The 17,759-nt window shown below is 40.0% G+C and overlaps 1 protein-coding gene across 2 annotated transcripts in view; it reads right to left on the bottom strand.

Annotated features, from left to right (window-relative positions):
• Positions 1-17,759, bottom strand: part of BMP2K (BMP2 inducible kinase) — a 66,766-nt gene that overhangs the window by 34,137 nt on the left and 14,870 nt on the right. For both annotated transcript variants that reach the window (XR_012633587.1, XM_074905359.1), the window contains exons 2-7: positions 6,213-6,331; positions 4,755-4,860; positions 2,879-3,021; positions 2,461-2,582; positions 1,417-1,498; positions 630-762 (exon numbers count right to left, since the gene is read on the bottom strand). Coding sequence is in view for 1 of the 2 variants with exons in the window: in XM_074905359.1 (XP_074761460.1) it covers positions 630-762; positions 1,417-1,498; positions 2,461-2,582; positions 2,879-3,021; positions 4,755-4,860; positions 6,213-6,331 (705 nt within the window). In the remaining variant the exon portion in view is untranslated. The remainder of the gene's footprint in view (positions 1-629; positions 763-1,416; positions 1,499-2,460; positions 2,583-2,878; positions 3,022-4,754; positions 4,861-6,212; positions 6,332-17,759) is intronic.

The raw sequence follows: 17,759 nt of genomic DNA, 5'->3' as shown, positions 1-17,759 counted from the left end.
GAGCAAAAAGGAACTATGAATAAATTAAGAACCACTCCTTCCATTCCCTTAGCCCTCTGTGGGGTGTCACCTAAGGAAAAAAAAAAATCATCCAAGCCTCCCAAAGAAATCAAAAAGTTCTTTTAACTTCACCAAAGGTCTTCTGAGTTGAGAGGAACAATTTAATCTGGCTAAATAAGAGTAAATTTAAACAATTTAGTCTTACCAGTGTTTTATTCCATTTCAATTCAGAGGTTACCAAACCCATTAAATGGCCAGAAAACAGCAGCCAATTTTAACATGCCACCTGTCCAGGAGAGAGATTTGTCTGTACTTCTTCCACCTGGCTCACTTCTAGCACCATTTCAAAGAAGTTTCCTCTAGGTTTCTGAAATTCCTCTCTGGGTTGGCACCTCAGTTCCATACCCTGTGGTGCAGTCCTCCATTGAACAAATGGATAAGCAAGCCTCCTTTCAAGGGCAAGAGCAGGAGTTCCAAGACAGATAGTAGCCATGAGCAACTCCCGCTGTTCACTCAAGAACCTAGCCAGTCTACACCACCCATCCAAGCACTCGCCTACATTAGCAGGATCTTCTGTGTTTTATTTGATTCACAAGGCAAAAGACTCGCCATGCTACTCAGATACTTACTTATCAAACAGTGTATACTATGGGAGTATCGAGAATTGTCTGGAATGGTAAAGCTTCCATCGCAAATAGCAACTTGACTTTCTCCAAAGGGAAGTGAGAAGAAACAAAGTTTATAGAGCAAGCAGCCAAGTGCCTGCAAAAAAACAAATACAGGCACTGTAAAGGAATGAGAATAAGCCTTTTACACAACAAAGCAGCACCAACAAGAAACAAAGTGCATCCTAGCTACAGCTGATGCTTACACTGTTAGGTAGAAGCTGCATTACGAAACACTGTGTTGACATGACAAGCTGATATATAAAGCAGCTCTAAAAAGGCTTTCTTTCCCACTGACTCTTATGTTAGGCAATGAACTACCAAAATTAGAGCATACCCAAGGGCTGCATTCACATTGTTGTATCATTCAGAGATACCACTAGTGTTTCCACTGAATTTAGTCTTTATTTACTTGACAGTACTTAATAAAAATACCTTTCCTTATCATGCCACCCACAGGTTTCCACAAGAAATCACTGGTCACTATCAAGTAGCAACCTGAGCAGACAGAACGGAAGAAAATTCTAAATCATGTCCTCCCTTAACTCAAAACGATCATCACACACAGCATTCATTTTATTTACAGAAGACACAACTACCAAAGATACCTGTACCATATTCTGTATTGTGCAGTTGCATGTTATATTTTGCTTTCAAAGAATTACTTTTTCAGTTAGTCAGTGATGCTTTTAACTTCCACCACCACCACCATCTTAATTCCATATTTTATAGTATCTGATTTTTTGCTTACCCAGATATCTGCCTTGGTAGTAATTGGTTTTCCTCCATAAAGATTAATCATCTCAGGAGCTCTGTATGATAGTGTTGTATACCTAGCAATATATAATTAGAATAGGACAAGAGATGAAAAGTGTGCCTCAGAACTGAAAGTGTGTTTCCCTGCATCTGCCACACATACACCATTCACACCCAAGTTTAAGATACGCACCTGGAATTGTCTCAAGCAATGCAAGTCATTTATTGCATTTGCAGCATCACAGAGTATCTGGAGTAGCCACCAAAAATTATCATACACATTAATAACGTTAAAAGCAAATTTTAGCTGATATTTATTTCCCCAGCACATGTCCTTTTGCAAGTCACTTGGCTTAAATAGTGCAATAACCATTCACTTGAAAGATGAAATATAAGAGTCCTGCAGGACTATCTATTATCACATACTGAAGCATACAGAAAAAAGACTTCAAAAAACTAACATCTCAAATAATTACCACACCGATAGTTAAAATATCAGTCAGAGCTGGAAAAAAAAACCCATATCATTTTAAAACTTGTTAACAAGTAGTTTGTATTTATTCCTATGCAGTAGTTACCCTGAAAACCACACTAGGACATATTTTCAGGAGTGTGCCTGTAATAAAAGTTGAAATATTTTTCTGATCAGTCTTAGGATAATGAACTTCAGCACTTATTTACATCAGTTCTTTCTCTCTCATACCATTAGTTGTATTAAAATAAAACAAATTCAAAATATCAAACTTCTGAAATGGCCAGTAGCCATATGTTTTTCAACAACTGAATTTCAAAACAGCATGCTTTCTTCCAACAGTTCTATTCTTAAGAGTCTGTTTTACAAAAACAATCTGTGAATAAATGGAAGAAAACTACTTTACCAAATATTTCCACTGTTTTAGTATATTTATGTCAACATTAGTTCAAATTCAATCAAATTAAATTCATATTAATATAAAATACACGCACACTGTACAATAATACTTGAGAGCTTCCTAGCACACAATCATTGTTTACCATAGCCACTTAAAACTGAACTTACTTTTTAATTTCTTCTTCAACCACATTAACACCATCTTTTTGAGGATTCAGATATTTGTTGGTAGCACTGCCAAAATCACAGAGAACATAGTTCCCATTATCGTTTAACAATATGTTCTCCACCTTGAAAGGAAATCAACACATAGAAACATTAGATGAAAAGAATTACATTTATTTCCAAGTGAACTGTTACTACCCATTCTCACACACAAACAGGAAAGTTTTCTGATAAATCAATTAATAGAGTTGGCATTAGCAGTAAGTGATGTCTTACAATTTAGTTTCTCTGTTTACAGCTCCACCAACAGCAAGTGCCCCCCTAACTAGAAGTCGGTCAGTGAAATACCTCCTATATTCTCAATCCTTTTTAAGTAGGCCATTGATTTTAACCTAGATGTTCCTTTTTATGAAATTCGTACCTTTAGATCCCGGTGAACTATAGGTGTTTTGCACTGATGCAACCGGGCAACAGCTTCACAAGTATCACAAAATATTCTCATTACTTCTGACTCAGTAAAGCCTGTCTGCAGACGCTGATTCATTTGATTCACAACTTGCCCAGCTAAAGGAACAACAAGGTAATTATTTAATTTTCTTTTTTAGTAATTCTTATCATGTACAGAGACTTATTGATACGCAAAAAGTCCACAAATAAGACACAAGAAAGTCTTCCACAGTTGCTGTATTTAAATAAAACAAACCTGTTTTTCCAAATGTGCACTCTTGTATCATCCTAGATAGAAAAACTATTGTCTCAAGTGAGGGAAAAAAAAGTCCCTATGACTGAAACCTGTTCGGGACAAACTGTCACAAACATAAAGAAGCACCCATCACACAAAGATGTTACCTCAAAAGAGTCTCTTGCATCTAGATCCATAGCCAAAACCCTGTCAGTCAACCAAGTTGAATTTAATTCATAGTCTAGACACCATCTCTCTGTCTTTCTGAGAGACAAAGGGAAAAAAAAAAAAAAAAGGGGGGGGGGGGGGAAGCCCTGAATCCACCCTTCAAGACAGACCTCACTTAACCTCTTCATAGGTTTCTTTCTAAGACCAAGCATCATTATTTCCCTATTTCTTGAGGTAATTTGACCAGATAATACTAGGTTCTTCCCACCACAATGCTCACTTAACACTACGAGATTAATCAAGATTCAATATCTGCAGGGCCTTAGTGAGCATTCCATCGAAAGAAGAATGTTTTGAAAAGGAAAAGCCTAGCACTGTCAAGTCATCTGACAGTTGACATCCACATGGCTACTGACCATTATAATTAAGGAATGAGTGCTATCAACAGGAGAGTCAGATGCAAGCTCCCACAAGGATACAGACATTCTTCCATACAAGCAGGGTGGAGGGTCAAAAATGCGGCCATTAGTTTTCAAGTTCTCCTTACTCCCTTCCCCAAAACATACATCAAAACTGTCTTTGTGTCCTTATGGTAGAGACTGCACAAACTGTAATGCTAACCGCTTCGACTGCAAATAAAACCAATGTAAACCTCCACTGAAAGCATCTTCAAACATTACAGACAATGGGGGGGGGTGGGGGTGTGTGTGGTATTCTTTCTAGTCTGCACATACTTAGTTTGTACTTATAGCACTTACTCTAATCATCACCTATTTGGGTTAACCACTCTCTCGTATTATGAGGTCAGTGGCTAGTTACCCTAAATTTTGATGAACTTCAGAAGTTAAACTCAATTGCAAGTTTATTCCAATGCATACTGGTAAAGAAAAAAAAAAAAAACAAACACAACAAACTTGAAACTACTTGTTTTTACATATTGTTTGAAACAAAGTTACAATATACAGCAGGACCACAAGATTGTTATTTTCATGGCCAGCATTATCAAAACTATGATATGCTCATTTATAACAAGTCACCTGTCAGATAAAAGTGAAGCATCTCTAATATTGTTATCTAACACAAAAATAGCAGAGGAAGAATAGCAGTGAAAAGTTTGCCAATCTTTCCTATCTATTTACGTTCCAGCTACATGTTGATTAGCACAAACAGCAGAACACTTTCACTTTATACTTATACAATTTCCTCATTTCTAATCATATTTAATTACAAAGCCATGTGAAACTTTTTTACATTTTCTCAGTGTTCAACAGCTCAGTGCCTAAGTAACAAACACAAACAGAAAAAGCAAAAAGAGCTAATTAGACTCCAGCTGTGAGATATGTATGTTAACCTTTTATTTTAAGTGAACAATTCTAACTAAAAATCCCAGGTGATAAGCAAACATTTTCCCTGCATTTACTCCAAAAATCTAAGACTTGACTCTTACCTCGACAGTACTCCATGAGAATGAGTACCTCCCAAACATTATCACTTATAGTGTTAACAGCACAATCCAAATAGCTCACAATATTCTTGTGCCCAGATAACTCTTTCTGAAAAAGAAAATGCACACTGCATTTCAGCACAGAAATATGTAAACAAATAAAAGACAGTACAAGTTCTCAGACAACCATTTAAGATTTCAAGTTGGCCTCTGTCCCACATCCACTACTCTTGAGAAAGGAACTGCAGTCACTGGATATAAGCTTCTTCCTGCCAGCAATGCTAGAGTGACACAATGCAATTACTATTCAGAAAAAAAACATTTACGTGCTTCTTGTTGGACAGTGCAAACACATGTGAACTGTTGCATTCTAAAACAATGTTTTGAAGCAGTAATAGCTAGAGCCTTTATGTGCAAGAAATACAGAAGGATCGAGCTACTCATGCCCATCCTAAGTTAAATTGAAAATCTGTCTATCATAGTTATTAAAAAAGATAGCTGGAAAAAAGCCACAACTGCTGTACTCTGAACTATTACAAAGTTTTAACACAAGAGCAACTGAAGGTGTTCCCAAAGGAAAAAAAAAAAAAAAAAAACAAAACAAACTCACACAAAAAACCAAGCAACTTTCAAGAGCCATTTTATATGCAGAATTAAGCAATGCTTATTTCACATGACAACTATACAAGTGTTGTCATCTGTACTACAGAGTTTCTGCCTATAAGATAACTTAATCTTAACATAAAAGTGCTTCATATCAGATAATTAAATAGGTTCTGCTATGATTAGAACACATGTAAGCTAGAAGTGTATGGAAATAAATAGTCTTCATAAGTATCTGCTGGAAGGCAATACAACACATTTTCTCTTGCCTAATCAGCAACTAGGGTTTTTTTTATTTTCTTAATTTTTTTTAACCTGTCAAATAACCATAAACCCAAGTGTGTCTGATGAAACCTTCTACTTTCTCCTTACTTGCCAGTCATCTGCTGAAAAACAATAGAAACTATGATGACATAGGGGAGTTCAGCTATGTACGTACCAGTTACCTCAACACTAGACTAACAACTTCAACAAGGTTCTTAAACCTACTCAGGATGACAATACTTGGGGAAGCCATCAGCAGCATCATTCAGCAAACAGAGCTGTGGCACACAGAGGCCTTGAGAATCTGAGTTACCACTGCAGAACTGGAAAAAATTGCTCTCACTTGGGAACCAGATGTACTGGCCAAATTGACCATGCTATCAAATACATTTCTTACAACTGCTTTAGAAGTTTCTTACCCACCAACCCTATTATGCACCAACTCAGTTTATTACACATCAACTCAGCATTCATTTCTGAAACTAACGGTGCAAAATCAGGACTGCGAGGTCAAAAGAAAATTGTCTCTGGAGAGGTATTTCATGTACATTACAAATTAATACATTCTTCAGTTAAAAATAATGGGCTTCTTACCATAATTGTGATTTCTCTCTTGCATATGTTGAGATCCGGCACATTATTAACATACATTCGTTTCAGCGCACAACGTATCCCACCATGGGTACGTACCAGAAACACAGTTGAGAAGCCACCTGGAAAAAACAATTACAAGCAAATGAAGCTACTTGAGTTTTTGTTATTCCTCTAGCCAGCATCACTACACACTAAGAAATTAATAAGGAAGTCTATGTCAGTCATGGAGTGAGGGAGTAATCGACACTTAAAAAGTTGAATATTTCCTACCTCAGTCCATTTCATATAAGTGAAGTACTCTTCACAAAACCATAAGGATACTACTATTTTGTTACAATATTAAACAAACATGTTTTAAAAGCATTTTCACATTCAAATAAACTTATAAAGCCTAGCGCAAACTATGTATTCGGGTGTCAATCCTGAAGTACTTTCAGAGTCATCCAAAAATCTGAAAAAAGTGACAGTATTCTCCAGAAATTAATAATTTCTAAGTCTCCCAGATCTTGATAAAGGTTAATATTAATGCCATACACCTACATTTTAAAAATCTAAAAATAAAAATACTAAGAGAAAGTCTTGAGGGATACTGAATTAGTCATGCAACTTTTCAGCATCACCTAAAGACAGCTAGAATATCCCTGCAGTCACAGACACTGAAAGCAATCAGCTGTTTTTATTTAAACGCATACTAAATACAGAGTTAAGAACGAAACACCTTCCCACAGTTAGTCCCATCAGAAGTCCAACAGCAGCATGAACTGTGAGCCATATACTCGAACCCACCTCTTAGCTTCCCAAAATTAGGTTTTTCTTCTCTTCATTAGTAGAGAATAATCATGCAGACAGGAATTATACAAAGAAGCAAAGTGAAACAGCCTACACAAAAAGTACTTCCACACACTCAGGCAAACGGAAGGGAAAAGCAACACTCTCCTGTTTTATCTGTCTTCTGTTAGTCTTAACTACTGCTCAAGGCCTCAAGCAGATTTTATTAGCATCACCTCAAGGTTCACACGCACAGCTTTCCCACAGTTTTAAGAAATGTGCCCCATAGAAGAGCTCACATAAATCCATGCTTTCCTTAATTGATTGCTATCTGATGGTAAGCCAACTATTACCATGGGAGCTTTTAATTAGTGCAAACACTCAGTTATACAATCAGGACAAATATATAAATTAGAACAATTAACTACTCCGATAATCAGGCAGCCAATTGAAATGCATGTGTTTCATGTTTCCTGATATGATCTGCAAGCAGCATTTAAGTATAACACACCTTATTTAATACAAGACTCATGTACTTGAACAAATGTGCAAGTAACAATTCACAACTAACTGAAGCTAAGTTTTATCAGAAAACTTTCCTGAATATTAAATATATATTATTTTTTAACTTAATTCCTCATTTAGCTAAATGAGATGACATGCTGTCAAAACAGAATTACTGCCAACTTTAATACAAAAGCCTAAATTCTGCAAAATTTTTATACTCAACCCAGTTTACATAGGGCCTTCCCTAAACATTAACAGGACACCCTCTCAAGCTTCTCAAGTTGTAATGCCAAGCTCCAGCTGAAGTTGAAATGATCCTATAGGGCTCCTCTAATACCAGCCTGGGGAATTACATTAAGAGTGATGTGCAGACCTTCATTAGTGGAAGAATTTTTGTACTACCCTCTCAGTAAAGGCACCTTTTTTAAGCACCAGTACTTGACCAAAAAATACAAAGCAGTACTCGGGTAAAGCACAAAAGTCTAACAGTTAGGAGACAAAAATAACCTCTTGGCTTTTTAACAAGTTTTATAGCCTTAAAATTCTCTGTGACTAGCAGGAGAACAAGAACAAAATGCCTCTTTTCAAGTTTCCCCAACAATTGTTTTTATGTAACCAGAGCAGACTTGACTGGGTAAAGACAATCAATCATTAGACAGTGGAAAAAAAATCTAAATACTCAGACAACTGCTCTTCTTGCCATTAGGTGGCAATATTAACCAATATTCGAACGCTGAAAGAGCCATAAAAGCAGACCTATTTTACCAATAAGTAGTTATGTGACCTTGAATGGATTTCCATTAATAAATATCACTGCTATAAAAATCCTTTCAAAGGACCAAGTGACATAACTGTGAAAAAAACCTGAATAAGTATATAAATATTTACAGGAAAATTAAGTCACCAATCTACTGGGAATCTTGATCCAGCAAAACCCTGAGAAATTAAACTTTAAAGCTTTTTTCAGTTGTTTCTGATGTTAAACTTCTCACTGAAAGCACCAAAGCAAGCAATAATCAGTGCTGAAAGATTTATAAAAACTCTTACTAAACATTGTCATCCAGAGTCAGGGGAAGGAGTTGGGTACATACATGGCCTTGACCTATACAGAAACACCACCAGAAATGAGCAGTTGCTTTGCCCAGAGACTGCTGAACAGAACTACACTTCTACATATTTGTCAGCACAGGAGCTGGCATTTCACGGACACTTTCAGAAGCTAAAAAAAAATCTTCTGTTATCTCCACTCAGTTTTCCATAACACAATGCATACAAAACAAGCTTAAAACAAAACTGTCATAAGCTATGACACATAAAGCAAGTTCCAGATATTAAGCCACCACCTTCTCTACACACTTCCATTCACAGAATCATCTAGGTTAGAAAAGACCTTGAAGATCATCCAGTCCAACCTTTAACCTAACACTGACAGTTCCCAACTACACCAGATCCCTCAGCGCTATGTCAGCCGTACTCTTAAACACCTCCAGGGATGGGGACTCCACCACCTCACTGGGCAGCCCATTCCAACGCCCAACAACCCCTTCTGGAAAGAAATGCTTCCTAATATCCAGTCTAGACCTTCCCTGGTGCAACTTGAGGCCATTCCCTCTTGTCCTATTGCTTATCACTTGGCTAAAGAGGCTCATCCCCAGCTCTCTGCAACCTCCTTTCAGGTAGCTGTAGAGGGCGATGAGGTCTCCCCTCAGCCTCCTCTTCTCCAGACTAAACACCCCCAGTTCCCTCAGCCACTCCCCGTACGACCTGTGCTCCAGACCCTGCACCAGCTTTGTTGCCCTTCTCTAGACATGCTCGAGTCATTCAGTGTCCTTTTTGGAGTGAGGGGCCCAAAACTGAACACAGGAATCGAGGGGCGGCCTCACCAGTGCCCAGGACAGGGGTCAGATCCCTTCCCTGTCCCTGCTGGCCACGCTATTGCTGACACAAGCCAGGATGCCATTGGCCTTCTTGGCCACCTGGGCACACTGCTGGCTCCTGTTCAGCCGGCTGTCAGTCAACCCCCCCAGGTCCCTCTCTGACTGGCAGCTCTCCAGCCACTCCTCCCCAAGCCTGTAGCGCTGATGGGGGTTGTTGTGGCCCAAGGGCAGCCCCCGGCATTTGGCCTTATTGAAACTCCTCCAGTTGGCCTCAGCCCATGGCTCCAGCCTGTCCAGGTCTCTCTGCAGGGCCTCCCTACCCTCAAGCAGATCAACACTCCCACCCAACTTGGTGTCATCTGCAAACTGACTGAGGGTGCACTCGATCCCCTCGTCTAGATCATCAATAAAGATGTTAAACACGAGTGGTCCCAAAAACTGAGATCTGGGGGACACCACTCGTGACTGGCCGCCATCTGGATTTACCTCCGTTCCCCACAACTCTTTGGGCCCAGCCATCCAGCCAGTTTTATCCAACTAAGTGTATGTCCATCCAAGTCATGAGCAGCCAGTTTTGCCAGGAGAATGAGTGGGAAACAGTGTCAAAGGCCTTATGGAAGTCAAGGTAGACAACATCCACAGCCTTTCCCTCATCCAATAAGCAGGTTGTCCTGTTGTAGAAGGAGATCAGATTTGTCAGGCAGGACCTGCATTTCATAAACCCATGCTGACTAGGCCTGGTTCTTTACCACCCATCACAATTCTGGCTGCCTTCTTAAATTCCTGATACAGTCAAGTCACAACTCCCCCACAGCACCCCACAAGTACCTCCCCATCTTCCCACAGACAAGAAGTGCTGCAGTTGGACCCTTGACAGGCATGCAGGCATTAACTGACTAGCACATATTCTTCACTTATTGGGCAGCAAGCAACAGTTTTGACAACTTTGAGGCCTTTTCATCAAAAAGCAACATAACTTTGGGTGGTCTTATTTATGAGAGCATCAAAATTTACAGCACCTTTGTTTAAAAATCGACAGAATGGGCACAAGTGACCAAGCGTAATAAACTAGCAAAGTGCATACATGCTCAAGCTGTCTGCAGGTTTGGCAATACAATTCTATGAACCTCACCCCTCTTAGCTACTTCATGATTTCAGTGTAGCAAGTCCTTTAGCTTACTTGTCAGTAAATAATTTTAGATACCATCTAAAAATTGCCACTAACATATTCAAGACAACATACATAAGGCTACCAGGCATAGACAGAGAGCATAACATCACAGTCCCATTTTTTCCACCTTTGTTCCACATCCTCAAGAACCAACTCAAAATGTAAATTGAAAGGCCACAGAAAAAGCAACTACAGAAACCACAGGGCCGGTAACAGTCAGCACTCCAGACCTGAGCATGGGACTGACTGCACTTCTGAGGACACTCACATGCAAAGCAAAAGCATACACACAAAAAAAGTAGTACCTTTTCACATGGTGACAGCAGCACTGCATTTAGCCAGCCTGCTGGCCTACAATATTGTTGGCCTACAGTAACTTTTCAAGAATATCCCATGGCCTTGCTAAGTGTGAATCAGTGAGGCACTACGTCTGTGGGCCTCACAACCAAGACTCATCTCTGTTACACTCCGACCTTGCCACAGAGAGCCATCAGGATGCTATTTTCCCCTCATAATACAGACATACTTCTAATTGTGTGTTGTACAGTTTGAAATAAATTATCTCTATACCCTTTTCCAGAGCTGAGATTTTGTACTGGGTTTAGCTGGAATAGAGTTGAATGTCTTCACAGTAGTTTATACGGGGCTTTGTTTTGGATTTGTGCTGGAAATAGCCTTGATAACACACTGATGTTTTAGTTACTGCTGAATGGTGCTTATAGAACACCAAGGCTTTGCCTGCTCTTCACACTACCCCACCACCAGGAGGCTGAGGGTGCACAGAAAGCTGGGAGGGGACACGGCCAGGGCAGCTGACCCTGAATGACCCAAAGGATATTCCAGAACATACAACATGGTGCTCAGCAATAAACGCTAGGGGAAGAAGGAGGAAGCAAGGGACATTGAAAGTGATGGCATTTGTCTTCCCAAGTAACTGTTACACATGATGGAGCCCGGCTTTCCTGAAGATGGCTGAACAACTAACTGCCTGCCCATAGGAAGTCGTGAATGCATTCCTTGGTTTTTGCTTTGCTTGCATGCACAGCTTTTGCTTTACCTATTGAAATGTCTCCAGCTCAACCCACAAGTGTTCTCAATTTTGCTCTTTCAATTGTCTCCCCCATCCCACTGGGGGTGAGGGACTGAGCAGCTGTGTGGGGCTGAGTTGCCATCCAGGCTTAAACTACAAAAGTCTCAATCTTCTTTTTCCATTGAACTCGTTCAAGACTTAAGTACTCAAAAGTTATGCAGGAAAGTGACATTGCATAAATCACTTTTCCTCGAAATACTTGCTCAAAAGCCTTTCTATAGCATCTATGATTATATAAATCAGTAGATACTTAGCAGAATTAAAACCCTGAAGCTTTGACAAATAAACTAATTACAAAGCTCAGCAAGTTGAAATTCCTATCTCTTTACCTTGAGCGTCATTTCTTTCATTTTAATCATCCACTTTTGAGATCTTATTAAAAAGCTAACTAGCAATGTTTTGTTTTATTTGGGGTTTTGGGGGGAGGGGGTTTAAACAAAATTCTGTATCAGCCACATTTTCTAGTCTGTTTTTTTTCCTATGCATATTTAAGGTCAACCTTGAAAAATTTCACAGGCCTCGACTTTCTATATATACTTTACCATGTTACATTCCTGAAACTCCAACTAAGAAACAGCATAGCTGTCAGAATTCAAAATATCCTATTTGCTTACTCAGGTAGAACAAAACTAGGCTGGAGAATCTTCCAGTGCCTTTACCATCTTTCAGACTGCTGACAATCCTTTTGTGAAGACAGACTAGAAGAATACCAACAAAAGTATTCTAAACAAAGTTATGCTTATTTTAGATACACAGTAAGTTTTTTTAATATACCATTAAGAAACACCGTTCCTCCAGCTGATGAACTACTCACCACATACTCAAGTCTCAGACAAACAGAACAAATTCATGAGCAGAAGGATTTTATCTGTATAGGAATACGCAATAACCACTACCCACACCTGTAAATGCCAAACCAGCTACTACAGTCACTCTCAAAACCATCAAGTTATAAAAGCTTCTCTACAAATGGATTAAAACCTGTCTCTTACAGAGAGGTGGCCAAGTTTAAACATCCATTTCAATTTAGATACAAATAAATAATCAAAAAAAGTTTTTATAAAGCTAAGAGTTATATAAAAGCATATTTTCAGATATAATAGTCACACACCGTTTTCCTGTACAATTCAGAAACCTGAAATGAATGAAAAAATAAATGTGGGAAGCAACAGGTACTCGTTCTTTTGTACCTGCACAATCTAGACTTCTTCAACAATCAAATATAATCTTGAGTTTAAAAAGGGAAGCTTTGGAAAAAACTAACCCTTTAGAGCTGTAAGCTGTAAGAGGAGTTGTAAGGCCAATATGACTGCCTCCATTATGGCACAGTTTCAGAACTGGCATTACATTTATTATGTAAAGTTGTTCTTAATAAAGCTGAATAACCTAAAGAATAGTCTATTTCTAATTTGAAGCCAGTTCACAAGTTCGATTCTCAGCTTCCTATGACCTTAGCCAGCGAGATGGCCTTGTGTCCCTCTCTCCACTGAGCTGGATAAACAGGCTGAAGTGCAAATTATTTTCCAGTGACCCATCTACCCACGCATATGCTGCTAAATTTTTTTTTTATTTTTTTTTTACCCTTTGCATTAAGATGGCTACCTGTCCACACACTAATATTCTTTAAAATACCAGATCAGGATTTCAGATAATCTAATATACAAGAATAATTTAGGTGTATTCATCTATATTCTGAATAAACTTCTGCCTTTAGCAAAACGTTCACTGTAACCTTACCTTGTATCATTTTATGCCTGGTTCACCTTGTACACGTCTGCTCTCTGTTAATTCTAGAGCCAAAAGTCATCTAGACATCTCAATTAGCTTTGAAAATCAGGCTGACCCGCAGCCAGAGATGCATTCCTTCCGAAGTTACACACCTCCTGAAAATGTATAGCCTTCTGAGTGCTACAGTTGGCAAGCCCAATGCACAAGCATGAATCATTTCATGGACTATGAGTCCACTCAAAATACAGACTAAGACCAGCCCCTCTCAAAGTAGTAGCACGAATACCCTGCAGATAGGCTCCAAGCAATATGAAGAAATAAAAACCTGCTTGCAAGTCCATAATGAAAGACAGCAGCAAAGTCTCATTAAATGTTTCAAGTGCATGCTCTTTACAAGAAAAAAAAAGACAACACTGACCTCTAGCTTTATGAGATGCCTAGACTCCAAAGCCAGTGTCCAAAAGAACAGGACACTTAAAATCAGGAAAGTAGTAGTCCTTCTGCACAAGAAAAGCATGACCTCATGAAAAAACAGCTCTTAATACCCACATGCACTTCTGTATAGAGCACTGGGAAAGGCCATTTTTCAATAAGTCTTAACCACCACATCAATGTGCTATTTTATTAGGAATTTGGAATAAACTCCTTTCTGCTGCAGTTGCAGATGAACCTTTGCCAAGAACTGCTTCTTGCTCAGTTTTGATCACATCTTCACATAGTACGTAATAAACAGTTCATTCATGGATCTCAGAGTACTTCTGTGATCCTGAAACACTGCTATCATGGCACACAGTCCCCTCTTCCATCCTGCTGCTCAGTTTCATCTCTGGTGTTAACACTGCTACAATGCCCATAATTATCTGTTGTCATCCTATTAGGATAATTACAGGGCACTTCTTGAAATTATCAGAAACTCCCTCCTTCCCACAATGAACAGAGTCCTTTCTTCACAGAGTCACTGTCTTAAGTCACTACAGATGTTGTATTGCAAGCACATTTATGGGAGCAACAGAGTAAAAGCATACATACGCAAGAAACTTTAGGTTTGCATCGAGAACACTATTTAGTTCTTCAAGCTAACAAGATTTATATCTATTTGTGACAGTGACACCTTTAAAAACACACAAACATTTGAAAATTTTTGATCAGACTCCAAACAGGGTGTGATTGTTGAGAAGCTACATGCTAAGAGAAACTTATAATGCAGTTTTCAAGCCTGATGAATGGCACTCAGCTCTTACCAAAACCTCTGCAGGGTAAGGAAGCCATTGAGCACAGTTCTGCCTTTCTATTCCTGAAGCACCTCTGCATAAGGTGATGGGACATCCATTAATACAGGTATCAGTTTTCCAGAATGCAACAAGAATTCCTGCAACAGCTGGTAAATACCTCATGTTGTATGCTAGGCTTCCAGAGTGTGGGTGGAGGGTCATCCAGTTTCATCGTCCCAGTACACTGCCACCACTTTATTCACTCCTATTCACTGCCAGCCCTGAGCTCAGCAAGAGCATTCCAGTTACCGGGAAGGTGCTGAACATCAGTTGTCCCACCACCCTCACTGCATGGCTGCCAACCACAGCCGGAACACCTGTGCGTGCTCACTAGTCAGAAAGCACAGCAGCTATCCTGCCAAATAAAGGCAGTATTAAATTACACTAAACATATTCATTCACATTTAAATTTTTCATATATTTATCTACATGGTCTTGTGTGTGTACACGTGCATCTATTTTTAGTAAAGTATATTCTGCAAGTCTCAGTCATAAACACAAGGCTCTAAGACACAGCTCCATCTGGAAGAGCAGTTGACAGATGTTACCTGCAAGCTCAAGAGCTCAGCATTCCCAAAATCAAGAGCAGAAATGGCTCCCTACTTTTAAAATAATCCATTTCTACACACACGCATTTTGGAGTTCAATATTTCTCTGCTTTATTTTACGCGTGCAGACAGGGCATTCCAAGGGACATACCACCGTTGCTTTTCCCACTGCCCACACAAATTCCCACTGTGTAACAATCTGAATATCAGGGCTAGCTTAGACAAGCAGCACTGCTTTCTTCAAACCAGCATCTGATCTTAAGGCAGTGCTGAGAAAACAGCAGCTGTGAACTGCATACCAACAGGACATTACAGTATACCCCATAAAAAGCAGGTCTGCTATGCACACCTATCTGCCAATTGGGCTGTGAGCCCTGCCGATGATCAGGCACTCGCACTTTTTATTTCTCTAAGCACCAACTGCAGTCCACCTTCGCAAGAAGCTTTGACATAAGCACCTGAGACTACTTATGACATCCAAGACACTTCAAGTTACTAAGGTGCTCTGAGAAAGATGAATTAAGGTCTGCTATAGATTCCTGTGAACAGTTTTCTTATTCAGTAATACCTATGCACCAGACATGCCCAGGTGCCAAACTGAGGAAAAAAAAATAAATCTGGTGCTCTGTACTGGGTTTGCGTGGTGGGGTTTTTGGTAGCAGGGGAGAAGGCTACAGCAGCGGCCCCTGTGAGAAGCTTCTTGAAGGTCCCCCAGCTCCAAGTCAGACCCAACTCTGGCCAAGGCCAAATAGCAGCAGTGGCTGTGCCTCTGTGATAACGTATTTAAGAAGGGGAACCTGAGAGGGGGTTGGAACTTGGAAGAAGTTACAAGGACACCTGTGTGAACACTGAGGTCAGTGGAAGGAAGGAAGGAGGAAGGGGGGGGAAGGTGCACCAGAGCAGAGAGAGACCCCCTGTATCCCATGGTGGGAAGGCAAGCCATCCTCCTGCCACCATGGAGGTCACAGGTGGAGCAGAGGCTGACCTGCAGCCTGCGTAGGACCCCACAGAGAAGGTGACTACACTTTAAAGCACAGATTCTGAGGGGAGAAGCAGTCCCCACTGTTGTAGTTTGGCATTGGGAGAACTGCAACATGCAGGGCTGACTCACGCTGGGGCAGCATAGCAATGGTTGCAGCCTGTGGGACGAACTCACACCAGAGAAAGCTCATGGAGTACTGTCTCCAGCGAGAGGGACACCATGTTGAACAGGGGGAAGAATGCAAAAGAGTGCTTCCTCCCCACCTTGGAGGAAGCAGTATTGAACTGACTGTACCCACCATCCCCTGCCCTCGTGCCTCTGGGGGGAGGAGGCAGAGGCATCAGGAACAAAACTGAGCCCTGGAAGAAGGGAGGAACAGAGAGAGGGTTTTTTAAGATATGGTAACACTTCTTACTGTCCCATTCTGACTGTTAAGTGGTGGTGGTGTTAGTGTTTTCAATTAAAGGGATGTTCTTTTTCTTCCCCTAATGAGCCTGCCTTTTGCCTGTGACCGTAACGGGTGAGACACCTCTCGCTGTCCTTATCTCCATTCCTAAGCCTTTTGATTAATTTTCTCCTCCCCAGCACTGGAGAGGGAAGGGGTAAATTCTGCATGGGAACATGGGAGGGGGAAGGGGTAAATGCTAAGGGAACAGCTGCATGGCACTCCGTTGCCCTCCGGGCTCAAACCACACGTTCTTAACGGAAAAGGGATAAGCAATTATGTCGGGAAGGAGAGTATACAAATGCCAAACGCACAAATCACTTCATTTTTTAGCCACTTAAAAATAATTAGATCAACTGATAGTGTGTGCAGCTATAACCGAAACCCCCAGACACCAGTGATGCAAATAGGTGCTAGTATTTTTATCATGAAGCAGTAGTAAAGCTTTAATCCTGAAGTTCACATACTTAGAGACTTCAACATGTCAACTATACTTTCTCTTAGCACAAAAGATCCCAAAAGCTTACTACCGTGAAAAAAAGTGTAACTCTATGCAAATTTAAGTGCTACAAAACTAGCTAAGGAAGTTGCCCAGAAATGACAGGAAATCCCCTCACATCAAGACAGGCAACAGCTAAGAAAGACAAGGGGGTGGAATACAGAGGAACATTAAAAATATCAGTCCCAAATTGGCATATTTTTCCTCTTTTAAAAGCCAAAAAGTATTCCTCACGGTAGCGAAGTTACCATTCAAAGAGCCTTAACAGGAATTTGTAGACATCACCTCTGACAATGCTTTGATTTCCCTCCTGACCTGTGAGCACCAGCAGGGAAGCCTGAAACAGTCAATGGATAGTCATTTCTGCAAGTTCTGAAAAAAAAAAAATAACAAGCATCTGATACACCCTGTAAGCAATACATCTTATGCACCCAAGATAAAACACTGCATTTCTTAGGCTAAAACTGATCCTTTTTCATCCCATACTCTTGTTAGAAGAAATATGAAAAACCTCTCTCTACATTTAAATTTTGAATCAAGCTGCCTGAGAATTAATCACAACCACTGTACTGCTTCCATATATTATCAGCTCCTCTTGCTAGTCACTAAAAAAAAAAATCTAACACGTTTACCTCTACAACTGTATTCAACAGATTCCCCT

Source organism: Athene noctua, chromosome 4, assembly GCF_965140245.1.
Source record: "Athene noctua chromosome 4, bAthNoc1.hap1.1, whole genome shotgun sequence".
Classification (NCBI taxonomy): Eukaryota; Metazoa; Chordata; class Aves; order Strigiformes; family Strigidae; genus Athene; species Athene noctua.
The sequence above is the reverse complement of the archived record's forward strand: the minus strand, read 5'-3'. Positions and strand labels throughout refer to the sequence as shown.